This window comes from Salvelinus fontinalis, chromosome 22 (genome assembly GCF_029448725.1).
Source record: "Salvelinus fontinalis isolate EN_2023a chromosome 22, ASM2944872v1, whole genome shotgun sequence".
Classification (NCBI taxonomy): Eukaryota; Metazoa; Chordata; class Actinopteri; order Salmoniformes; family Salmonidae; genus Salvelinus; species Salvelinus fontinalis.
Genome location: NC_074686.1, coordinates 26,712,864 through 26,739,686, shown reverse-complemented (window position 1 = coordinate 26,739,686; position 26,823 = coordinate 26,712,864). Strand labels below are relative to the sequence as shown.

Here is a 26,823-nt window from a genome sequence, read left to right as displayed (position 1 = left end):
GGGGGGACATAGGTAGCACACAGGAGGACATTTTATCTCTATCTATTTTCAACTAGCTTTCTCTCTCTCTCTTCATCCTCTCTAAGTTAACTCTGATTCCCTGCTGGGTACTTTGGCACGCTAATGGCTAGGTCATTCTCATTTCACAGTCAAATGGGTTTCCTTTGGGTCTATAATGTACTCCCTCCCTCCCCCATGTTCACCCTCTCCCCTTTGTGTTCTTCATTATCCCTGTCTCCTTTTCTCTCCCTCTATTTTCTCTGTCACCTCTCCCTCCCTATTTTGCTCCCACTCCCCCTCCTCTCTGCTAAGGTCATTATTTTCATACATACACCCATGTTCCTTACCGCTCTCCTCATTTTCTCCATCCATCCATCTCTCTCCCTCCTCTCTGTTTATCACGGTTTCTTTATATACATCTATGTTTTCTCACTCCCTCCTTCTCCCCCACTCTCTCATTTTGCTAATCACATTTTCTATACATCTGTGTTCTCTCACTCCCTATTGGATAAATAACATTTTCCACAGATGTCTGCATGCTCTCTTAACCACTCTCTTTTCCCTCCTTCCCTTCCTCGTTCTCATACACACACTGTTGCTCTGCAATACACCCTCTCTATAGATCCATGAACTCTGATCATTCAAGCCCTCATCTTATCTCATCTTCTATTCCAACCCTCTGTCTCTGTTCCTCTCCTCAACTTCTTTAGACTGTCTCTCGTCCCACTTTGCTCTCCTTCTCTCCACATCTCTCCAATCCAGAGGTAGCCTACTCTCCTTACCCGTTGTGCTGCAGCTATTAGGGATTAGGTTCAGTCCCTGGCAGAGATTTTCATATTTACTCAAATAATTCCCGGATTTAGTTGACTAATCCTACGCTTTTGTGATATTGATTTAACATATATGGCTTAGCGCTTCTGGCATTTAATATTATGTTTTAAACTACTGTATCAGTTTATCCAATAACCTATTTAACTATGCATATCGTAGCTGGAGGAGAGGCTTGGAGATGCCGCGTAGGCATGGAATGGATCAAACCCCAGTGCATTGTGGGTAGCTGGGTATTTGGGCATACTAGGGGGTAGTTTGCAATTGTGTGTGTGTACGTGTGTGTACGTGTACGTGTACGTGTGTGTGCTTTCGAGTATGTGTGTGTGTGTGTGTGGTAGATGGGTATTTGGTCTCACTAGGGGCCCTGTGTGGGTCTGTGGTGAATGGGCATTGAGGGCATTAGAATGGGGACTTATCGTCTTACTTCATACAGTGTCTTATTAATCTCTTTATAGGCGCCCTGCATCATCTGGACAATGCTGTATTATATTAATATATGCTGGAGCTGTTGGCATATTCACAAGAGTAATCCTTCCCATGTCTGAGCTGATTCTCTGTCTAGCTAGCTAGCTGGTACTGTACACTTCAGTAGGAGAAAGTCAACATACAGTAAACACACAGACGGACAGACGGACAGACAGACAGACAGACAGACAGACAGACACGTACACACTAACCTCGCGGCGCATGACACAGTGCACAGTAATGATGACGAAGCCCTGGACAGAGTCAAAGACAGCAAACAGGACCTGAAAAAGAGCAAAACAGAAGTCAGTTAGCATATACAGTAGATAGAGAGACAGAGAGAGAGAGAAAGTGAGACAGAGAGAGAAAGAGAAACAGAGAGAGAGAAAGAGAGAGAAATATAAAGAGAGCGAGAGAGAGAGAAAGAGAGAGAGAAAGAAAGAGAGAGAGAAAGAGAGAAAGAGAGAGAGATAAAGAGAGAGAGAGAGAAAGAGAGAGAGAAAGACAGAAAGAGAGATAGAGAAATAAAGAGAGAGAGAGAAAGAGAGAGAGAGAGAAAGAGAATTTGGGAAACTTATTTTGATAATCTACATCCCACAAAAAGACTTGCAACATAAGCAATTAGAAATCAAGAAAAATTGAACATCCTTGAATCAGACATTAAAAACAACTTAAATCCATTAGATTACCCAATAACCCAACAAGAAATAAAGGAATAGCTCAAATCTATAAAATCAAAGAAGGCTTGTGGTCTAGATAACATTGAAATGAAATGCTGAAAAACAGCACACCTGAGTTACAAAATGCTGTGCTTAAATTGTTCAACATGGTATTAACTTCTGGCTGCTTTCCTGATGTCTGGAACTAGGGGCTCATCTCCCCTATCCACAAAAGTGGAGACAAATCAGACCCCAATAATTACAGGGGAATTTGCGTAAACAGCAACTTGGGAAAGGTTTTCTGTAGCATTTTGAATTCAAGATTTCAAACCTGTCTTCAAGAAAAAAATGTAATACGTAAATGTCAAATTGGCTTTCCCCCCAACCATCGCACTACTGACCACACCTTACACACTAATTAATAAACATGTCCATCAAAAAAAATAGGGCAAAATCTTTGCTTGCTTTATTGACTTAAAAAAATTATTTGATTCTATTTGGCACGAAGTGCTATTCTACAAAATTCTCCAACGTGGGCTTGGTGGTAAGGTGTATGAGTTAATACAATGTATGTACACAGAAAACAAGTGTGCGATAAAAATCAAAAACCAAAGAATATAATTATTTTCACAACGTTGTGGTGTGAGACAAGGCTGCAGTTTGAGTGCAAATCTTTTCAACATTTATATAAATGAATTAGCAGAGATGTTGGACCATTCTCCAGTACCAACGAAAGTAGGTCTTCAACAGAACCTTAACATTCTAGAGCAATATTGCCAAAATTGAGCCTTGGCAGTATTATTTTTTGTTGTAAATCATAATTTTCCCCAAAAAAACTGATCAGAAACACAAATATAAATTCACCCTGAACAACACCATAATTGAACAGTCAAAAAATGACTCATACCTTGGTCTGACGATATCTGCATGTGGAATCTTTAATATGCAGTCAATGCACGCAAAGAAAAAGCCCGCAGAGCATTGTATGCAATAAAAATGTAATTGTTCAAAATCAACATTCCAATTAGAATTTGGACCAAAATATTTGACAGTGTAATCCTACCAATAGCTCTTTACGGAAGTGAGGTTTGGGGGCCACTCAATAAGCTGGACTTTAATATGTGGGACAAACATCCAATTGAAGCCATACATGGAGAATTCTGTTGAAAACTTCTAGAAGTCCAGAGAAATACACCAACTAATGCATGTAGGGCAGAATTGGGCCGCTTTTCAGTGATAATGAAAATACAGAAAAGATCATAACATTTTTGTCTAAATTCAAGTCAAAATTCAAGCACTTCAAACCCAAGAACTGAGCCCAGAAACAAGCCCTCTCAGTCAGCTGGTGTTGGACTTAACCAACCAAGCTGACACCATCACTGCTTCAAAAGAAAGAATTCCAATAAACAAAATCATGAACCAATCAAAGGACTCATATTTACAACATTAGAAAAACGAAACAAAATCCCAAAGCCGACTAATTTGCTATTTTTATTATTTTCCTAAACAGAAAATATGAATTGGCTGATTATCTCTACTCTGTCAGAGATACGAAGCAGAGACAGATCCTTACCAAGTACAGGCTGAGTGACCACCGATTGGCAATAGAAACTGTCAGACATAAAAAGACATGGCTACCCAAAGAGGAGCGTGTACGTGGTCACTGCACTACAGGGGAGGTAGAAACAGAGATGCACTTTCTCCTTTACTGTGATAAATATTCCTCAACAAGAGATTCATTATTCACAGAAATGACTCCATTTACTCCAAATGTTTACTTATTAAGCCCAGAGGAAAAACTAAAAATACTCATGGGCGAAGGAGCAATGGCTCCTCTTGCAGCCAAATATGCATTTGCCTGCCATAGCCTGAGGGACACTGAATAATAACATCTGCACAGTAAACAGTAACTTACTTATTATTAGTATTAATGTTATTACTATTATTGTTATTACTATTATTGTTATTACTATTATTATTGTTGTTTATCATTCCAAATAGTAATGGTATGGGTAGTAGGGTGATGGTAATGATAGCAGTTTAATGATGGTGGTGGTAGTAGTAGTAGTAGTAGTAATGATGATGGTAGTGGTGGTAGTAGTAATGATGATGGTAGTGGTGGTAGTAGTAGTAGTAGTAATGATGATGGTAGTTGTAGTACTGATGTAATGGTGAAGATGACAGTTATTTAGTTATAAGTTAGTTATAGTTTCATTTTCCATGTTTAGCCTTTTATATGTATTACCTTTCTACTATATTGTTTTTATTTTTGTATTTCATTTTGTATTATTATTTACTACCATTTTATATTATTTGTTATTCTTTATAATTTTATTACAATGTATATTGTATACATTGTTGCTTTGGCAATATTGACACAATGATTTCATGCCAATAAAGCAGATTGGTGCATGCAGGTGTGTGTGTGTGTGTGTGTGTGTGTGTGTGTGTGTGTGTGTGTGTGTGTGTGTGTGTGTGTGTGTGTGTGTGTGCGTGCGTGCGTGCGTGCGTGCGTGCGTGCGTGCGTGCGTTTGTGTGTGTGTGTGTGTGTGTGTGTGTGTGTGTGTGTGTGTGTGTGTGTGTGTGTGTGTGTGTGTGTGTGTGTGTGTGTGTGTGTGTGTGTGTGTGTGTGTGTGTGTGTGTGTGTGTGTGTGAAGACAGCATAGTGTACCTGGAACAGTGTGGAGCGGCGGTCGGTGATGGCCAACACAGCAGACATCCAAGTCAAAGCCAGCAGAGGGAGAACTACACAGGAACTCCACAGGGACGCCCTGAGAGAGAAGACCAGAGAAGAGGGGGAGGAGATGGAGAAGATAGGAGAGAAGAGGAGATGGAGAAGATAAGAGAGAAGAGGAGATGGAGAAGAGAGGAGAGAAGAGGGAGAGGAGATGTGGAGGAGAGGAGAGAAGAGGAAGAGGATATGGAGAAGAGAGAGAAGAGGGAGAGGAGATGGAGAAGAGAGGAGAGAAGAGGGAGAGGAGATGGGGAGGAGAGGGGAGAAGTGGGGGAGGAGATGGAGAAGAGGGAGAGAAGATGGAGAAGAGAGGGGAGAAGAGGGGGAGGAGAGGAGAGAGGAGGGAGAGGAGATGGAGAAGAGGGGGAGGACATGGAGAGGAGAAGAGAGAAGAGGGAGAGGAGATGGAGAGGAGAGAAGAGGGGGAGGAGATGGGGAGGAGAGGGGAGAAGAAAGGAGAGAAAAGGGAGAGGAGATGGGGAGAGGGGGAGAGAAGTTCAGCCTCCAGAATCTGGGATGGCAATTCTCTCATAACACATTCACACATGCGAGTGTGCACACAACCACACACAAGAGCACACACACAAACCCACAGCGACACACGAGCACGCACACAAACCCACAGTGACACACACGAGCACGCACACGAACACAGAGTGACACACACGAGCACGCACACGAACACAGAGTGACACACACGAGCACGCACACGAACACAGAGTGACACACACGAGCACGCACACGACCACAGAGTGACACACACGAGCACGCACACGAACACAGAGTGACACACACGTCCGTTGCTCCCCAGACGGTGTGATGGATGTAGAACGCGGCCAGGTGAGAGACGGATAACTGACAGCTGTCTATAAGGGGTCTGCTGATGTGAGAACCCAGCATGAGTGTGTGTATGTGTGTGTTCCCTCTGGTTACCCATGAAATCTGACACCAATTGAATATGTTCATGCTGTCATAGTTTCATATCCAGAGTGTTAGACTTTCAGAAAGACAGGCAGATCTGTCTATAGCCTCAGAGAGAGAGAGAGAGAGAGAGACAGAGAGATGGAAAGAGGGACAGAGAGAGAGAATGAGAGAGCCGGTGAGGGAGAGATGTAGAAAGAGAGAGAGATGGAAGAACAGAGATGGTCATATTGACTCTCAGACAGCTCTCTTTGCACCCCACCAATGAGAGAGTGAAGAAAGGACAGGAGAGAAGACAGAAAGAAAGAGACAGAGTGTGTGTGTGTGTGTGTGGGTGTGTGTCTGTGTGTGGACTAACATGGCGCTGCTGGCTGTAGAGCTGGACATAGCTGTACTTGAGATCACACCACACTTGGAGCATTTCAGGAGCAGTCTGCTACGCGACGCCTCCAGCGGTGGACTTTAAGACACACAAACATACACATACACGACGAGGGAGGATACATACACAACGAGGGAGGATACACACGACGAGGGAGGATACACACACGACGAGGGAGGATATACACACAACGAGGGAGGATACACACACAACGAGGGAGGATACACACGACGAGGGAGGATATACACACGACGAGGGAGGATACACACAACGAGGGAGGATACATACAACGAGGGAGGAAACACACACGACGAGGGAGGATACATACAACGAGGGAGGATACACACACGACAAGGGATGATACACAAGACGAGGGAGGATACACACGAGGGGTAGGGAACAAACACAGGCAAGGTGGGAGGTAGGGGAGGAAGGACACACAAAAGACAAAGGAAAACACACAACCGGAAACACTCACACACACACATTTAGCAAGTAATGGGAGCATTGGGGCGCAAACCACATACACACATTCACACACATGAGAGTGAGGAATGGATGGTTGTGCGGTTGCAAAGGAAGACAAAAAGTACAGAAGGACAGACATAATGGGCACATGGACAAGAAGAGAGGGAGAGGAACACAGAAAAAAAGGAGAAAAATGTTCAAACCTCAAAGTAGTAGCAATGGACAACAAGTCAGAATACAAAGATCATGACAGAATGCAATGACAGAGAAACGCAAGCGAGAGGAAGTAGAGCAGAGAGAGAGAGTGAGTGAAAGAGAGGGAGCAGTGAAAGAAAGTGAGAAAAGAAAGAGCATAGAGGACGCAGAGGAACAGCCAAACAATATAGCTAACACTGATTAATAAGAATGTACAGTGAGACAGACGGGAACTGCCAGGACCAACTGTTTCTCTCCCCCCAGTGTGTGTGTTTTCTGTCCATGACCTATTTCAGTGATGATTAGTTCGTGTGGGTGTTTGGGACAGGCCAGTCTAAACAGCTTGTTGAGGTCTTCTGCTAATGGCCAGTCTGGGGGCCCTGGTCATTACCAATAGGCCTCAGTGGCTCAGTGCTAGAACCATGATACCGATGTGTCTGGACAGTAATAAAGTCATGGGCAGAGTGAGTCAAGTTGGTTTTGTGTGTTTGTGTTGAATGCTCTATGTGTGTGTTGAAAGCGGTGTGCACATTGAAATAAGTCTTTTTTATTGATATCGCTGTGCGTGTACAAATGTGTGTATGTGTGTGTTGGGGGAACTGTGCTGAGGGTTGTTTAGTGCTGACTCAATGTGAAGCTTCATTGACTCTTGGAGTGCTTTCCCTCACATCCGAAACCAGCCGCAGACTGGTGTGTGTGTGTGTGTGTGTGTGTGTGTGTGTGTGTGTGTGTGTGTGTGTGTGTGTGTGTGTGTGTGTGTGTGTGTGTGTGTGCGTGTGTATGTGTGTGTAGTGTGTGTGTGTGTAGTGTGTGTGTGTGTGTGTGTTTCTAGTGCAGTGTGTGTGTGTGTGTGTGTGTGTGTGTGTGTGTGTGTGTGTGTGTGTGTGTGTGTGTGTGTGTGTGTGTGTGTGTGTGTGTGTGTGTGTGTGTGTGTGTGAAATACTCGCAGAGTACTTGTCCTCTCAGAGGAAGCCAGCCAATGAGGCGACTGAGGTCAGCCAGGGAGAGAACACAGCTAGACCATTAAAGAGAGGCTTGCTGCTGCTGAGTGTGTGTGTGTGTGTGTGTGTGTGTGTGTGTGTGTGTGTGTGTGTGTGTGTGTGTGTGTGTGTGTGTGTGTGTGTGTGTGTGTGTGTGTGTGTGTGTGTGTGTGTGTGTAATGCTCAGTGCAGACTGATGGGGCAGTGCGTAGCGTGGCTATGCTACATTAGCCTCCCAGCACATCTCATTGCCTTAGTGCCATCCACAGAAATACACTACAACTAATGGCAAGTTGTCCTATTAGCATGGGGAATGAGGGGATGTGTGTGTGTGTGTGTGTGTGTGTGTGTGTGTGTGTGTGTGTGTGTGTGTGTGTGTGTGTGTGTGTGTGTGTGTGTGTGTGTGTGTGTGTGTCTGTCAATCTCTCTGTTTGTGAGGCCCATTTAAGCAGAAGCGTACTGCACCAAAAGGTTCAGTGTTTGCAGGGGGATGAACTGATTTCAAAGGTTTATAGACCGAGTGCGTATGTGTGTGTCTGTGTCTGTGTCTGTGTGTCTATGTGCATTGTGTGCATGTGTGTGTCTGAGGGATCTTGTCCTTGGGTGTTGTTCTCCTTGTGCGTGTGTGTATGTCCTCTGTGTGTGTGTGTCCTTTGTGTGTGTGTGTTAACAGGTTTAATCCCCATGGCGGCTCGGGGGAACAAGCCAATCTACAACCCAGATAGAGAACTATACCATTAACCCCCAGATAGAGAACTACACCATTAACCCCCAGATAGAGAACTATACCATTAACCCCCAGATAGAGAACTACACCATTAACCCCCAGATAGAGAACTATACCATTAACCCCCAGATAGAGAACTACACCATTAACCCCCAGATAGATAACTATACCATTAACCCCCAGATAGAGAACTACACCATTAACCCCCAGATAGATAACTATACCATTAACCCCCAGATAGAGAACTATACCATTAACCCCCAGATAGCTAACTATACCATTAACCCCCAGATAGAGAACTACACCATTAACCCCCAGATAGAGAGCTATACTATTAACCCCCAGATAGAGAACTATACCATTAACCCCCAGGGCACCCAGCAACAAGATTGATTTGATTTGACATCACAAGACAGTGGCGAGAAGAGAGAGAAGAGAGAGAAGAGAGAGAAGAGAGAGAAGCGAGAGATCAAATCAATTTGCAGGGAAATTAAAGCATGGATTTGGCTGGGAGGACATTGAAATCTCCGCTCATTGGATTAGTACCAATGACAAATCACCGCTGATGGAATTACAGACCAGGGAGTAGAGGAAACCACCCTACTGTACTGCGTGTGTGTGTGTGTTGTGTCTCCGTGTGTGTGTAACTGTGTCGATGCATGAGTGTATGTATCTGTGTCGATGCATGTGTGTGTCTATATGCCCATACATATGTGTGTGTGTGTGTACGTGAGACTGCATTATGTTAATTAATCATTACATGTAAACTGTATGCATGTCCATGCCCTTAGTCTGTTTCTATATTGTCTACACATTATCATAGTCAATCATGTCACCCTGGAAGCCATTGTCACAGTAGCTACTAGATTTATGTTCCTGCAATGCATCTGTAGAGTCAAAATAGACTGAGTGGTATTTATGTCATTGATTTATTGATGTTGACATCCTTGATGTTTGAGTTTCTACAGTGCATGGTAAATGAAAATGTGTAGGAGTGTTTGTATAGTAATGTCATGAATGGTTGTCTCCTATGCCTATAAAAAGCCTCTATACTCGCTCATTAACATACTGTATGTGAAGAGTTAAATGCAGTCTATTTGCAGTCTATTTGTGTGTGTGTGTGAGTGTGAGTGTGAGTGTGAGTGTGAGTGAGTGAGTGAGTGTGTGTGTGTGTGTGTGTGTGTGTGTGTGTGTGTGTGTGTGTGTGTGTGTGTGTGTGTGTGTGTGTGTGTGTGGGAGTGTGTACGTGTGTGTGTGTGTGTGTGTGTGTGTGTGTGTGTGTGTGTGTGTGTGTGTGTCACGCCCTGACCTTGAGAGCCTTTTTATGTCTCTATTTGGTTTGGTCAGGGTGTGATTTGGGGTGGGCATTCTATGTTTTTGTTTTCTATGATTTTGTATTTCTATGTTTTGGCCGGGTATGGTTCTCAATCAGGGACAGCTGTCTATTGTTGTCTCTGATTGGGAACCATACTTAGGTAGCGCTTTTCCCTCCTTCCAGTGTGGGAAGTTGACTTGTGTTTGTGGCACTTAGCCATCGTGAGCTTCACGGTTGATTTCTTCGTTTGTTGTTTTGTTGGCGTCATTTTCTATAATAAAAGGATAATGTACGCTCACCACGCTGCGCTTTGGTCCTCTTCTGTTGACGGCCGTGACAGAAGTTCCCACCAAAAAAGGACCAAGCAGCATGGTAAAAAGGAGGACTGGACATGGGATGATGTCCTGGATGGCAAAGGATCCTGGACATGGGAGGAGATCCTGGTCGGATGGGATCGCCTTCCATGGGAACAGGTGGAAGCAGCCAGGAAGGCGGAGGCAGCTGGAAAAGGGGCCCATCGTTACGAGGGAACACGGCTGGCAAGGAAGCACGAGAGGCATTTTTGGGGGGGGACACGGTTCGATTGGCTGAGTCAGGTTGGAAACCTGAGCCAACTCCTCATGCTTACCGTGGGGAGAAGCGTGGTACTGGTCAGGCACCGTGTTATGCGGTGGAGCGCACGGTGTCTCCAGTGCGTGTTCACACCCCGGTGTGCTACATTCCAGCTCCCCGCATCTGTCGGACTAAGGTGAGCATCCAGCCAGGACGGGTTGTGCAGATTCTAAGCTCGAGACCTCCAGTGCACCTCCATGACCAAGTGTATCCGGTGCCTCTGCCAAGGACAAAGCCTCCTGTATGTCTCTCCAGCCTGGTGAGTCCTGTGCCTGCGCCCAGAACTGAGCCCCCTGTATGTCTCCCCAGCCTGGTGAGTCCTGTGCTTGCTGCAAGAACCAGGCCTCCTGTATGTCTCCCCAGCCTGGTGAGTCCTGAGGCACCTCCATCTACCAGACTGCCCATATGTCTCCTCACTCCAGTGAAGATCCATGGCACGAAGCCTCCAGTGATGATCCATGGCAAGAAGCCTCCAGTGATGATCCATGGCACGAAGCCTCCAGTGATGATCCATGGCAAGAAGCCTCCAGTGATGATCCATGGCACGAAGCCTCCAGTGAGGAGTCAAGGCACGAAGCCTCCCATGACGGCCTACAGTCCGGAGCCTCCAGCGACGGTCCCCAGTCCGGAGCCTCCAGCGACGTTCTCCAGTCCGGAGCCTCCAGCAACGTTCTCCAGTCCGGAGCCTCCAGCGACGTTCTCCAGTCCGGAGCCTCCAGCGACGGTCTCCAACGAGGGTGCCCACTCCGGGGCCCGCAACGAGGGTGCCCAGTCCGGGGCCCGCAACGAGGGTGCCCAGTCCGGGGTCCGCAACGAGGGTCCCCAGTCCGGGGTCGGCGACGAGGGTCCCTGCACCAGAGGTGCCACCAAAGTGGGGTGAGCCAGTGGTGGAGCATGGTCTGCGTCCCGGACCTGAGCCGCCACCGCGGATAGATGCCCACCCAGACCCTCCCCTATAGGTTCAGGTTTTGCGGCCGGAGTCGGAACCTTTGGGAATGGGTACTGTCACGCCCTGACCTTAGAGAGCCTTTTTATGTCTCTATTTGGTTTGGTCAGGGTGTGATTTGGGGTGGGCATTCTATGTTTTTGTTTTCTATGATTTTGTATTTCTATGTTTTGGCCGGGTAAGGTTCTCAATCAGGGACAGCTGTCTATCGTTGTCTCTGATTGGGAACCATACTTAGGTAGCCCGTTTCCCTCCTTTCAGTGTGGGAAGTTGACATGTGTTTGTTGCACTTAGCCATCGTGAGCTTCACGGTTGTTTTCTTTGTTTGTTGTTTTCTTGGCGTCATTTTCTATAATAAAAGGATAATGTGCGCTAACCACACTGCGCTTTGGTACACTTCCTTTAACGTCGGCCGTGACAGTGTGTGTGAGTGTGTTCAGGGTTATTTAAAAGAGAGTTGACATACTCATGGTTTCTCTTTGTGTGACTGCATCTTTCTCCATAAGATCTCTTACGCAGATAAGGATGCAGGAACCATAGAAATAGAATCACTAGAGAGATACCCATTGCTGACCCATTGACCTGATTCATGTTTATAGTCATTCTATTTATATTGCTGGAACAAGGAAATATTGTGTACGCATAATAAAATAAAATCATCCCAAAACAGTGAAGAGTCCTTGCCCCTCCAGGTAGATGCTGAGCATTGAATGTAGATGGTTGCGGACACATATTTTGCAGATGTTATTGCAGGTGCTGCGAAACACTTATGGTTCTAGCTCCAACAATGCATTAATTCAACAATACAAATGCAAAAAATGAACTAAGAAATGAATGGTCCATGCATGGTGTGCGTTGGTGTGAGACAGGCAGACTGTTCTAGTTTTATAGTTCTAGGTCTAGTCTACCTACCCAGCTCTTTGCTTTTTAGACTTGTCCGAGATGCCATCTCGAGACATGAGTTTGTTGAAGACCACAATACCAATCAGCATGTTCACCTGGAGAGAGAGAGAGAGAGAGAGAGAGAGACAGAGATAAACAGAGAGAGAAAGAGAGAGAAAGAGATAGAAAGAGAGAGATATGGAGAGATAGAGCGACACAGACAGACAGACAGACAGACAGACAGACAGACAGCGAGAGAGTAAATAATCAGATTCATGTCCAGTTTTATTGCCATTTGATTCAGTCTTCTTGACAAGGCTCTGCAATCACTATAATCAATAATGGACAGGGTGGTGTAGTAGAAGTGGGCAGATTGTGTCTTGAGTCTCCGCCCCTCTGTCCCGACCATGTCCTGTTTAGGACAGAGGGGGTCTATTAAGCCTCCTTACAGCTGTGATCCCTGACCCACTGATTCACAATACACACACACACACACACACACACACACACACACACACACACACACACACACACACACACACACACACACACACACACACACACACACACACACACACACACACACACACACACACACACACACACACACACACACACACGCACACACACGCGCACACACACACACACACGCACACCCAGCCACTCATTCACACATGCAAACAGACATACCCCAGCCAAGCAGCACTTTTCCATTTGGAAATCCTTCCCATCTGGGAGATTTTCCACATCAGTGACATGTCACTCTTAATCCTGATCCCGTTCGCTCCCCCTCTCTACTCCTCTCCCTCCACTCTCTCCCTTCTCTCTTTCTTTCCCTTTCTCACCTGACCCTAACCTTGTCCTACAAAATTGAATCCCTTGTCTCTCTTTGTGTCAGTCTACTCCCACTGCCTGCCATAGAAAAGCTTGTTTATTCACCTTGAGAAAAGAAAGGAGTTTAGAAAGGAGATTAGTGATCTTTACTCCGCGACCTCCATCTATTTTCTGATTGAATGTTTTTCCATACTAACCTTCGTTTTGACTGCATTGATACAGCTGAAACATTTATTTTTCACTTCTTGTCTTTCGATAGTAATCTATATCTCTACGGCACTGAGCACCTTATTGATCTCTCATTTTCAACTATGAATCTGCAATGTTTTGTTTTAGATTTTCATGTCTTCCATGTTGTTTGATGCTTTAATCTGTGTATTTCCTTCCTGTTGACATTCCCGTCATGTCCGGCCCCATTACCGTGGTAGACGCCGGTCTCCAGCCCCGTTATTTGCAGAAGGCTAGATTTATTATTTTCTTCATTAATTAGACGGTCATCCTGGGGGAGGCCTGTGTTCCTCTGATGTACCCCTCTCAATTACATCTGTTTGTTTGAGGGGTGAGCAGGGACAAACAATAGCTAGTGATGTACACGCACACATTGCAAACACCTGGTCTGTCACAAACACATATACCCACATGCACATACACCCCCCCCCCCACCACCCACCCACCCACCCACCCACACACACACACACACACACACACACACACACACACACACACACACACACACACACACACACACACACAGTTGTAATAAAGTGTCTGTATTCATCTGGATAATTGATAGTGTGCGTATTGACACAGGAACTCCCACAAGCTGCCGTCACTAATCCTACAAAGAAGCATAAGGTAGAGATACCTTTTATTAACAAAGCCACAGAGGCATTCTACTCTCTGCGAAGTAGAATATTGTTATTGTTTTAATAAAGGCTTATCAACAAAATATAGAGGTGTACCTTGGAGTTTTAGAAGGATTACCAGGATTACAAGGACCATTGCTTCCAATGAGCATCTTTCTACCTATATTATAACAACTGAAGTTGCATAGCACACAAACATCTATACAATTTTCTTTTAGCACTATATTGACTCCGATAAATATACTGTATCTCTGCCTAAAGAAGTGAAATCATGCTTTACAGTAATGAAAACCTTGGAAAGGCTGGAAAGGCTGAAAAGGATGAAAAGGTTGAAGGAGGGTTCTAAGTACCAGAACACAGTTAGTCAAACAATGAATAAGTAAATCATGTTTAGCACTCAACATAGTGATGCCAGTGAGGTAGAATGTGAAGAGACAGCTAGGAGATAAGATTGTGTATAGTGGCACATTGGAGAATGATTTCTGGGTAAATGTTCTCTTCCATTGTTGTCTGACACAGGTAACTCTGAAAGAAACCGCTAGTGGCAAATAAACAAATAAATGAATGACTTTGTGGTGTTTATCTTCCTCCTGTCCTCCAGCGATGGGAGCCTGATGAGGACCTAGAGCAGTAAAAAGGTTGTTACTGTATGTCACCCCTCAGGGGACATCTAAACCATGTGTAGTTATGACCCCTTTCTGACCTGTACGACAGGCAGAAGAAATAGCTAAAGGTAGGATGATAAGTTCAGAGGCGGGACAAGCCTGCCGACAGAGAGCCAGAATGACCAATGAGAACAGGGATAAAAGTGGGTACCCACCAATACGATGACGGCTGCAGGACCGACAAAGGCGTAGAGAAGCCCGCCTTCCAAGGACAGCCAACAACTAAAATAAGAGAGAGAGAGAAAAAAAACATTATTATGAATGCAAAACATCTTTAGTGCATAAGCCCTGTTCTGTCAAATGTATTTTAGTCTGTGTTTGATGACTAGTAGCTATGTGTGAGAACCACTTTGCTATTTGTCTTTAGGGGTACCTAAGACTTCCCATGCAGGCAATTAAAACCTGTATTTAGTTAGGGGATTAACATTCATACCCCTTGACTCATTTAACATTTTGCTGTGTTACAACCTGAATTCAAAATATATTAAATATATTTTTTAACTCTCATCTACAAACAATAGCTGATAATGACAAAGTCAAAACATGTTTTTAGAAATGTATGCAAATATATTAATAATGAAATACGTAAATATCTCATTTTCAAAGGTATTCACACCCCTGAGTTAATACATGTTAGAATCACCTTTTGGCAGTGATTACAGCTGTGAGTCTTTCTGAGTAAGTCTAAGAGCTTTGCACACCTGGATTGTACAATATTGCCACATTATTATTTTCTAAATTCTTCAAGCTCTGTCAAGTTGGTTGTTCGTCATTGCTAGACAGCCATTTTCAGGTCTTGCCATATATTTTCAAGTCGATTTAAGTTCAAACTGTAACTAGGCCACTCAGGAACTTTTAATGTCATCTTGGTAAGCAACTTCAGTGTATATTTGACATTGTGTTTTAGGTTATTGTTCTGCTGAAAGGTGAATTTGTCTTTCAGTGTCTGTTGGAACAGACTGAACAAGGTTTTACTCTAGGATTTTGCCTGTGCTAAGCTCTATTCCGTTTATTTTTATCCCCCAAAAACTCCCTTGTCCTTGCCGATGACAAGCATACCGATAACATGATGCAGCCGCCACCATGCTAGAGAATATGAAGAGTGGTTCTCAGTGATGTGTTGTGTTGGATTCACCCCAAACATAACGCTTTGTATTCAGGGCATAAAGTACATTTCTTTGCCACCTTTTCTGCAGTTTTACTTTTGTGCCTAACTGCAAACAGGATGCATGTTTTGAAATGTTTTATTCTGTACAGGCTTCCATCTTTTCACTCTGTCATTTAGGTAAGTATTGTGGCGTAACGACAATGTTGTTGAACTATTCTCAGTTTTCTCCTATCAAAGCCATTAAACTCCGTCACTGTTTAAAAGATACCATTGCATCATGGTGAAATCCCTCAGCGGTTTCCTTCCTCTCCGGCAACTGAGTTAGGAAGGAAGCCTGTATCTTTGTAGTGAGTGGGTGTATTGATACACCATCCACCGTGTAATTAATAACTTCACTATCCTTAAAGGGTGTTCAATTACAGCTTTTTTTTTTTTTTTACCAATCTACCATTAGGTTCCCTTCTTTGCGAGGAATTGGAAAACCTACCTGATCTTTGTGGTTGGGTCAGTGTTTGAAATTCACTGCATGACTGAGGGACATTTGTATGTGTGGGATACAGAGATGGGGTAATCATTCAAAAATCATATTAAACACTATTATTGCACAATGAGTCCATGCAACTATTATGTGACTTGTTAAGCAAATGTTTACTAAACTTATTTAGGCTTGCCATAAAAATGGGGTTGAATACTTATTGACTCATTTGACTCAGTGCATTTCAGCTTATAATTTTGTATTAATTTGTAGAAAAATCTAAAAACATAATTCCACTTTGACATCATGGGTTAGGCCAGTGTAGGACATGTGTCTAGGACATTTTTTATTCAGTCTGTGACACAACAAAATGTAGAAAAAGTCGAGGGGTGTGAAAACTTTCTGAAGGCACTGTACATATGACCCAAAGTGCACTGCAAATCACATGACCATACACAACTAGCTGATATCCTTGATATTTGAGTCTCTAAAGTGCAGGGTAAATGGAAACGTGGGAGTGTTTGTACAGTGGAGTTCAAGTCCTTGGTCTAGATCCAATGAAAGGTCATGCAGGGTCGTCTGCTCATGCTGTAAAAAGCCTCTTTCCTGGCTCTTTAAAATACTGTATGTGAAGAGTTAAATGTTTACAGCTGCAGTCTATTTGTGTGTGGTGTGTGTGTATCCGTAACCACTCTCAAATTCATAGACAGAGCTATGGATGCAAGGACTGACCACCCATGATATAAAAAGTATAGTTTTAACCATGGTTTGAGGCTATACAGTGCTTGCTTACATTTACATTGTTAACAAACATTGCTAAGCTAACTAAGCTAATGGGGCATTTGTAAGTTATATTCTTCAATAATCATTAGGTATATATACACGCATTATAATTCTCAGTTACCATTGAAAAGTGCACTGCAAATCACATTACCATTCTCAGATACACAGAGCGCTAATGATGAAAAGTCATGTTGGGTATGGAGTGAAGACGTCACAGGTCATAGGCAAAGGGAGAAAGGTGAAAGTGTGTACTCACTAGCTGGGTGTACCGTAACCTCTGGCTCTAGTGAAACCTACTGACACAGCAACCACCAGGGCTGGGAGACCTGAGAAAGAGAGAGAAAGAGAGAGAGATGTATTATCTATTTCACCTGCTTCGGCAACACAAACACATGTTTCCCATGCCAATAAAGCTCATCGAATTTGATTGAATTGAGAGAGAGAGAGAGAGAGACATAGAGAGAGAGAGAGAGAGAGAGAGAGAGAGAGAGAGAGAGAGAGAGAGAGAGAGAGAGGGAGGGAGGGAGAGATGAAGCAAGAGAGAAGGAAGAAGGGAGAGAAAGAAAGAGAGAGAGAGACATACACATATAGGAAAAAGATAAATAATAGAAATACAAGCGGCAGGTAGAGAGGATGAGAGGAGGAGAGGGTAATGGGGAGAGAGGATGATATGGATATAGGATGATAGGGCGAGAGGATGATAGGAGAAGAGAATGTTAAGAGGAGAGGATGATAGGGAGAGAGGATGATAGGAGGAGAGGATGATGGGGAGAGAGGATGATAGGAGATAGGATGATAGGAGGAGAGGATGATAGGGATATAGGATGATAGGGAGAGAGAATGATAGAGAGAGGATGATAGGGATATAGGATGATAGGGAGAGAGGATGATAGGGAGAGAGAATGTTAGGATGAGAGGATGATAAGGAGAGAGGATGATAGGGGGAGAGGATGATAGGAGGAGAGGATGATAGGATATAGGATGATAGGAGGAGAGGATTATGGGGAGAGAGTATGATAGGAGGAGAGGATGATAGGGAGAGAGGATGATAGGAGGAGATAGCAGGAGAGGAAGAGAGGATGATGGGGAGAGAGGATGATATGGGGAGATAGGATAATGGGAGGACGATGGGGAGAGAGGATGATACAATGAGAGGATGATAGAAGGAGAGGATGATTGGAGGAGAGGATGATTGGAGGAGATGATGATAAGGAGGAGAGGACGATAGGATGAGAGGATGATAAGAGGAGAGGATGATAGGGGGAGATAGGATGGCAGGAGGATAATGGGAGAGAGGATGATATGAGGAGAGGATGATAGGGGGAGAGGATGATAGGAGGAAAGGATGATAAAAGGAGAGGATGATAGGTAGAGATGATGATAGGAGGAGAGGATGATAGGGAGAGAGGATGATAGGGAGAGAGGATGATAGGGAGAGATAGAAGGAGAGGAGGATAGGATGATGGGGAGAGAGGATGATATGGGGAGATAGGATGATAGGAGGATGATGGGGGAGATAGGAGGAGAGGATGATGGGGAGGGAGGATGATATGGGGAGATAGGATAATATGAGGACGATGGGGAGAGAGGATGATACAATGAGAGGATGATAGAAGGAGAGGATGATTGGAGGAGAGGATGATGGGGAGGGAGGATATGGGGAGAGGATGATAAGAGGAGAGGATGATAGGGGGAGATAGGATGACAGGAGGATAATGGGAGAGAGGATGATATGAGGAGAGGATGATAGGGGAGAGAATGATAGGAGGAGAGGATGATAGGGGGAGATAGGATGACAGGAGGATAATGGGAGAGAGGATGATAGGAGGAGAGGATGATAGGGGGAGATAGGATGACAGGAGGATAATGGGAGAGAGGATGATATGAGGAGAGGATGATAGGGGAGAGAATGATAGGAGGAGAGGATGATAGGGAGAGAGGTTGGTAGGAGGAGATGATGATAGGAGGAGAGGATGATAGGGGGAGATAGAAGGAGAGGATGATAGGGGAGAGTGGATGATATGGGGAGATAGGATGATTGGAGTATGCTGGGGGAGAGAGGATGATAGGATGAGATGATGATTAAAGGAGAGGATGACAGGATGAAAGGATGATAGGAGGAGAAAGGATGATATGAGGAGAGGATGGTAGGGGAGAGGATGATAGGAGGAGATGATGATAAAAGGAGAGGATGATAGGGAGAGAGGATGATAGGAGGAGAGGATGATAGGGAGAGAGGATGGTAGGAGGAGATGATGATAGGAGGAGAGGATGATAGGGGGAGAGGATAATAGAGGGAGAGAGGATGATAGGGAGAGAGAGGATGATAAGAGGAGAGGATGATGGGGAGAGAGGATGATAGGAGGAGAGGATGATGGGGGAGATAGAAGGAGAGGATGATAGGGGAGAGTGGATGATATGGGGAGATAGGATGATTGGAGTATGCTGGGGGAGAGAGGATGATAGGATGAGATGATGATTAAAGGAGAGGATGACAGGATGAAAGGATGATAGGAGGAGATAGGATGATATGAGGAGAGGATGGTAGGGGAGAGGATGATAGGGGGAGAGGATGATAGGAGGAGATGATGATAAAAGGAGAGGATGATAGGGAGAGAGGATGATAGGAGGAGAGGATGATAGGGAGAGAGGATGGTAGGAGGAGATGATGATAGGAGGAGAGGATGATAGGGGGAGAGGATGATAGGGGAGAGAGGATGATAGGGGGAGAGAGGATGATAAGAGGAGAGGATGATGGGGAGAGAGGATGATAGGAGTAGAGGATGATGGGGGAGATAGAAGGAGAGGATGATAGGGGAGAGTGGATGATATGGGGAGATGATGATTAAAGGAGAGGATGATAGGATAAAAGGATGCTAGGAGGAGAGGATGGTAGGGGGAGATAGGATTATAAGAGGAGAGGATGATGGGGAGAGAGGATGATAGGAGGAGAGGATGATAAGAGGAGAGGATGATAGGGGGAGAGGATGATGGGAGAGAGGATGATATGGAGAAAGAGGATGATAAGAGGAGAGAATGATGGGGGAGAAAGGATGATATGATGAGAGGATGATAAAAGGAAAGGATGAAAGAAGGAGAGGATGATGGGGGAGAGGGGATGATACAAGGAGAGGATGATAGGAGGAGAGGATGATAGGGAGAGCGGATGATATGAGGAGAGGATGATAGTATGAGAGGATGATAAAAGGAGATGATGATAGGGAGAGAGGATGATAGGAGATAGGATGTTAAAAGGAGAGGATGATAGGAGGAGAGGATGATAGGAGGAGAGGATGATAGGGAGAGAGGATGATAGGAAGAGAGGATGATATGGAGAGAGGATGATAGGAGGAGAGGATGATAAAAGGAGAGGATGATAGGGAGAGATGATGATAGGAGGAGAGGATGTTAAAAGGAGAGGATGATAGGGAGAGAGGATGATAGGAGGAAAGAATGATAGGAGGAGAGGATGTTAAAAGGAGAGGATGATAGGGAGAGAGGATGATAGGAGGAGAGGATGATAGAAGGAGAGGATGAAAGGGAGAGAGGATGATAGGAGGAAAGAATGATAGGAGGAGAGGATGTTAAAAGGAGAGGATGATAGGGAGAGAGGATGATAGAAGGAGAGGATGAAAGGAGGAGAGGATGATAGGAGGAGAGGATAATAGGAGGAGAGGATGTTAAAAGGAGAGGATGATAGGGAGAGAGGATGATAGGAGGAAAGGATGATAGGAGGAGAGGATGATAGAAGGAGAGAATAACAAATATATATCAGCAAGAGAATATATGTATCCTCTTGACAATACATCAACACAATGTGGTATTTTGCAACATTGAAATTCAGTTAGACCAAGTACATGTACTGTAACTTAACTCGGACATGTAACGTGTGACTGTAGACTGAAATACACACTGATATAATGGGGACTTACCTTCTCTCATCACTCTCTCTTAGTTAATGGATGTATCTAGGGATATAACAGGGACTAGCCCAAAGCAGGAGAAGTAGGCCTAGTATGGATCAGAGTTCACTACTAAGGATATTACAGCCTTGGTTAGCATACTCCGTAGGGTCCCTGTCCAGTGGCTGCTGTTTTCATCTCACTCTACGACAAGACTATTTTCTTCTGTGGTGCATTGTGCTTCCTTGAACCAGCGTGTGTCCGTGTGTGTGTGTGTGTGTGTGCGTGTGTGACTGTATTAATTAAATCTATCAATAATGCATTCCCTCGTGTGTGTGTGTGTGTGTGTGTGTGTGTGTGTGTGTGTGTGTGTGTGTGTGTGTGTGTGTGTGTGTGTGTGTGTGTGTGTGTGTGTGTGTGTGTGTGTGTGTTTGTGCGTGCGCGTATGTTTGTGAGATAGAGAAAGTGTTTGTGTCTGTGTGTGTCAAAAAATTATGCTGGGTCCGTAATGAGCTTGACTGAAATATTAATGTAATTAACAAAGCTGTGACAATGCCAGCAAATGAACTGCAATTAGAAAATGGCACATTACAAAAAGAGATGTGGTGTGGCTGGGTGGGGTGCTAACGTTACATAAATTTGACTGATGTCTTTTCAAACACAAACACACATCACACACACTCCCTCCCCACTCTGCAAAATCTGCCATTGCCATGGTGACTGATTTCGATCAGTATTCGAGTTAAAATTGCAACATCTAGGGACGTACCCCTGATAAGTTGTTCTCATCCCTCCCTCCCTCCCTCCCTCCCTCCCTCCCTCCCTCCCTCCCTCCCTCCCTTTAATACCCATTTCATGTTTTCTCAATCTATGTGACTTTATGGCATCCATGCATCCCAGCATTGCTATGGCTAAATCCCAAATGGCACCCTATTCCTTATTTAGTTCACTACATTTGACCAGAACCCCCTGGTCAAAAGTAGTGCACTAAATATGGAATATTGTCAAATATAGTGTACTAAATAGGGAATAAGGTGTCATTTGGGACTCTATATCCGCTAAGGGCATCAGTGACTTAATGGATCAGATAGGTGGATGGATAAGGGATAAGAACAAGGGATGAATGGGAGCAGGGATTCCATTGCTTGTAATTGCTAGGTTCTATCTCCCTGGATCTTGCCTATGTCAGAGGAGATGTTATCCAATAGCATTTCTTATCCCCTGTCATCTCCTTTAGCAAGGCATGAGGTTGTTGTACAGGAGACGCATTCAACAGGACACAGACGGACTGTACAGGGTGGCAGAATTACAATGATCACAATCAGTTCTCCACCTGATGTATGTGGATGGGAAGATGGAAGTTATTGTGAACTTTCACCTTTATTCCAGTATGGAGACCCTGTATGGTTGAGATATGTTTGTGTGGGTTTATGTGTGTGTTTATGTTTGTGAGTGTGTGCGTCTGTCTTTATGTTTGTGCATGCCTGTATGCTTGTGTGTGTGTGTACCTACCCCAGCCCAGGCACAGGAAGCGTTTGCGTATGAGGCGCGTCCTCATCTTGCCAATCACAGCCAGGTAAGACTGCCACGCCTCTGTCAGTACCCAGCAGAACGATGCCAAGAAGAAGAAATGAAGGAACGCAGCAGTCACAGTACACAGGCCCTGTAGAGAGAGGGGGGGGGGGGGGGGACAAGAGAAAGATGTTGTGGGAGAGGGATAGTGACAGAGTGACAGACAATGATGAAGGTGTAAGAAAGAAGAAACAGATAAAGGAATGAGAAGGTAGACGTGATAATCAACAACAACAGTTGACAGAACAGAGGTGAATAGTAATCTACCTAAAACAGTTTTGACACCTGATTGAGGCTCTTCAAAATAATCTACTAGAATAGATAAACAACAGTACCATGTGTAACGTGACTATAACTGAACTGATGGCCAGTGTGTGCGTGCGTGCGTGCGTGTGTGCACGTGCGCGTGTGTTTGTGTGTGTGTGTTTGTATGTGTGTGTGTGTGTGTGTGTGTGTGTGCGTGTGTGTCCTGTTCTCACCTTGCTGAGTGTCTGGGACTGTCCAACCAGTATTAAGATGTTGGAGGCCAGGATGGAGAGACAAAAATTCACCAAGATGATAGACCTCTCCGAACGAATATACCTGAGAGAGACAAAGAGAAAGACATGCAGAAAGGATGAAAATAAATAACAAGAGAAAGAAGGGAGGAGGAAAGAGGGAAACAAAATGTAAAGCCATGAAGTTGAACTGATGGATTGATTCCTTTCTTGAACATGGTCATGTGTTTTTTAATTTTTTTTATGTAACCTTTATTTAACTAGGCAAGTCAGTAAAGAACAAATTCTTATTTACAATGACGGCCTAGGAACAGTGGGTAAACTGCCTTGTTCAGGGGCAGAACGACAGATTTTTAGCTCTGGGATTCGCTCGGGGATTCGATCTAGCAACCTTTCGGTTACTGGCCCAAAGCTCTAACCACAAGGCTCTAACCACAAGGCTCTAACCACTAGGCTCTAACCACTGGGCTCTAACCACTAGGCTCTAACCACTAGGCTCTAACCACTAGGATACATGCCATCTGCTCTGGATCAGCCTACTGTTGCACTCCTGGTGTCTTTCTCTCTCTCCCTCCCTTTCTCTCTCCCTCTCTCCATCCCTCCTTGATGATCTCTTTCTCTCTTTCTCTTCCTCTCTCCGTCCCTCTTTCACAATCTCTCTCTCTCTCTCCCGCTCTCCTTCCCTCCTTCACAATCTCTCTCTCCCTCTCTCTCTCCGTTCTTCCTTCACAATCTCTCTCTCTCTCCGTCCCTCCTTCACGGTCGCTCTCTCTCCCCCTCTCTCAGTCCCTCCGTCACAGTCTCTCGCTCTCTGCCCCTCCTTCATGATCTCTCTCTCTCTCCTTGTCTACCACTGATGTCACTCACCATATCCCCCCCCCCTCTCTCTCTCTCACACAGTTAATCCCCCCAGTCTGAGAGTCTGGCTATGCCTTCGCCCATTGGTTCTCCATTAGGCCTAATTGGAGTTTTGGAGTGGACTGCTCCACTGTCGAGCCAACCCGGGATTTTCTCCCCCTGGCTTAATCTCTTATGGTAAGAGTCTGCAGAAACAGGCCTCCTCTAACAGCCCAGAAATAGATTTGTGAAGACTGGCAGTGACTCGGGGGGTGTAGCCCCATGCAGGGATGTGTGGTTGTGTTCCAGAGAAAGTGGGTGTTTTTTGTGTGTGTGCATGTGTGTGTGTGTGTGTGTGTGTGTGTGTGTGTGTGTGTGTGTGTGTGTGTGTGTGTGTGTGTGTGTGTGTGTTCGAGATAAAGTGTGTGTTTTTGTGTGTGTGTGTGTTCCAGAGAAAGTGGATGTTTGTGTGTGTGTGTGTGTGTGTGTGTGTGTGTGTGTGTGTGTGTGTGTGTGTGTGTGTGTGTGTGTGTGTGTGTGTGTGTGTGTGTGTGATGGTGTGTTCCAGAGAAAGTGTGTGTTTTTGTGTGTGAGTGTGTGTGAGTGAAAGTTTGTATTTTTGTATGTGTGTGAGAGAGAAAGTGTGTGTTTGTTTGTGTGTGTGTGTGGTTATGTGTGTGTGTGTGTGTGTGTGTGTTTGTTCACCTCCAGAAGGCAGCATAGATGAGCAACAGGATAAGCAGAGCGCTGCAGGAGACCCCACAGCCCACCATGAGGGGCACAGAGGGCATACTGGACGGACCCATTTCCTGCAGAGAGAGAGAGATAGAGAGAGAGGGGGGGGGGATAGGGGAAGGGTACAGAAATAGAGGGTTAATAAAATGTCTCTGGCCCTTATAGGCTGAGTTACAGATCATTAATTAACTCCATTTTCACACTCTTTCCATCTGCACATTTTCCTACCTGTCCCACCCAATATGCTGAATCCATTTTCACACTCTCTCCATCTGCACATCTTCCTACCTGTCCCACCCAATATGCTGAATCCATTTTCACACTCTCTCCATCTGCACATCTTCCTACCTGTCCCACCCAATATGCTGAATCCATTTTCACACTCTCTCCATCTGCACATTTTCCTACCTGTCCCACCCAATATGCTGAATCCATTTTCACACTCTCTCCATCTGCACATTTTCCTACCTGTCCCACCCAATATGCTGAATCCATTTTCACACTCTCTCCATATGCACATCTTCCTACCTGTCCCACCCAATATGCTGAATCCATTTTCACACTCTCTCCATCTGCACATCTTCCTACCTGTCCCACCCAATATGCTGAATCCATTTTCACACTCTCTCCATCTGCACATCTTCCTACCTGTCCCACCCAATATGCTGAATCCATTTTCACACTCTCTCCATCTGCACATCTTCCTACCTGTCCCACCCAATATGCTGAATCCATTTTCACACTCTCTCCATCTGCACATTTTCCTACCTGTCCCACCCAATATGCTGAATCCATTTTCACACTCTCTCCATCTGCACATCTTCCTACCTGTCCCACCCAATATGCTGAATCCATTTTCACACTCTCTCCATCTGCACATCTTCCTACCTGTCCCACCCAACATGCTGACTCCATTTTCACACTCCCTCCATCTGCACATCTTCCTACCTGTCCCACCCAACATGCTGACTCCCTTTTTGACTCTTTCTATGTACACATCTCAAATGAGCACTATGGGTCTGGTCAAAAGTAGTGCACTATTAAAGGAATGGGATGCAGTCTTTGTCTACCTCTATCTAGTCCGGTCAGCACAGTTTGTTGATCTTTGATGTTGAGAGTAATCTCTTGTCCATAACACAACTATACATTTGACCTGGAGTGGATGAGCTCATTAAGACCATTCTTTAGAGAGAGAGAGAGAGAGAGAGAGAGAGAGAGAGAGAGAGAGAGAGAGAGAGTCCAGCCTAGGAGAGTATGTTGTAACCCATGATGTCTGACATTAATTTAGTGTTCGTACTGTGTTCATATCCAGAGAGTTAGAGTCAAATGGAAAGACAAATATGTATATAGCCTGAACCTCAGAGAGAGAGAGAGAGAGAGAGAGAGAGAGAAAGATAACAGAAAGACAGACAGAGAGATTAGATTACACCCAACCAAATCATGAGAAAACTAAAAGATAATTACTTGACACATTGGAAAGAATTTACAAAAAAACAGAGCAAACTAGAATGCAATTTATAGAGTGAACAGAAGATAGAGTGAACAGAAAGGCAGAAAGAGAGAGAGAAAGAGATATAGTTCTAAACTCTCTTTTACAAAGAGAAAATAATTGACCAGGCAGAGAGAGAAAGGAAGAATCAGTAGATAGAAAAGAGAGAATGAAGAGGAGTGATTCTGGTTGATTACTCTGTTGTGGGTCAGGTCCTAGATATGGATTGTTTGTAGCTTAGTGTGTGTGATGGTCTAGCTATTGGCTCACACACACACACACACACACACACACACACACACACACACACACACACACACACACACACACACACACACACACACACACACACACACACACACACACACACACACACACACACACACACACGTCAGCAGTTCACACACATGTCAGCAGTTCACACACATGTCAGCAAGTTTTCAAGTTTTATTGGCAGGGATGAGGTGGAAGGTTAGCATGATATACTGTAGCTGGTTGGTAGAACTCTATCTATCACTATGAGCCAATGCAAAACCCCACCATAAAGCCAAGCCTACAACACACACACACACACACACACACACACACACACACACACACACACACACACACACACACACACACACACACACACACACACACACACACACACACACACACACACACACACACACACACACACACACACACACACACACACACACACATAGAGGGGAGTGTTTGTCCTTCAGACTGTTTGCTACAGACACTCTTAACATGCAGGGCAGGTCCGTCCTCAGGGGCAAGACTCAGCTTGTGTCTGTGTGTGTGTGTGTGTGTGTGTGTGTGTGTGTGTGTGTGTGTGTGTGTGTGTGTGTGTGTGTGTGTGTGTGTGTGTGTGTGTGTGTGTGTGTGTGTGTGTGTGTGTGTGTGTGTGTGTGTGTGTGTGTGTGTGTGTGTGTGT

General features: G+C 44.7%; 1 protein-coding gene across 14 annotated transcripts in view; it reads right to left on the bottom strand.

The window, feature by feature from the left end:
- Positions 1-26,823, bottom strand: part of LOC129820109 (adhesion G protein-coupled receptor B2-like) — a 557,707-nt gene that overhangs the window by 55,436 nt on the left and 475,448 nt on the right. For 13 of the 14 annotated variants that reach the window (XM_055876984.1, XM_055876983.1, XM_055876992.1 and 10 more), the window contains 9 exons: positions 24,362-24,465; positions 22,802-22,904; positions 22,263-22,413; positions 17,105-17,174; positions 14,638-14,704; positions 12,148-12,233; positions 5,969-6,070; positions 4,627-4,726; positions 1,509-1,580 (listed from right to left, as the gene is read on the bottom strand). In XM_055876984.1, the coding sequence (XP_055732959.1) occupies positions 1,509-1,580; positions 4,627-4,726; positions 5,969-6,070; positions 12,148-12,233; positions 14,638-14,704; positions 17,105-17,174; positions 22,263-22,413; positions 22,802-22,904; positions 24,362-24,465 (855 nt within the window). The remainder of the gene's footprint in view (positions 1-1,508; positions 1,581-4,626; positions 4,727-5,968; positions 6,071-12,147; positions 12,234-14,637; positions 14,705-17,104; positions 17,175-22,262; positions 22,414-22,801; positions 22,905-24,361; positions 24,466-26,823) is intronic. The other variant, XM_055876993.1, reaches the window with a different exon arrangement.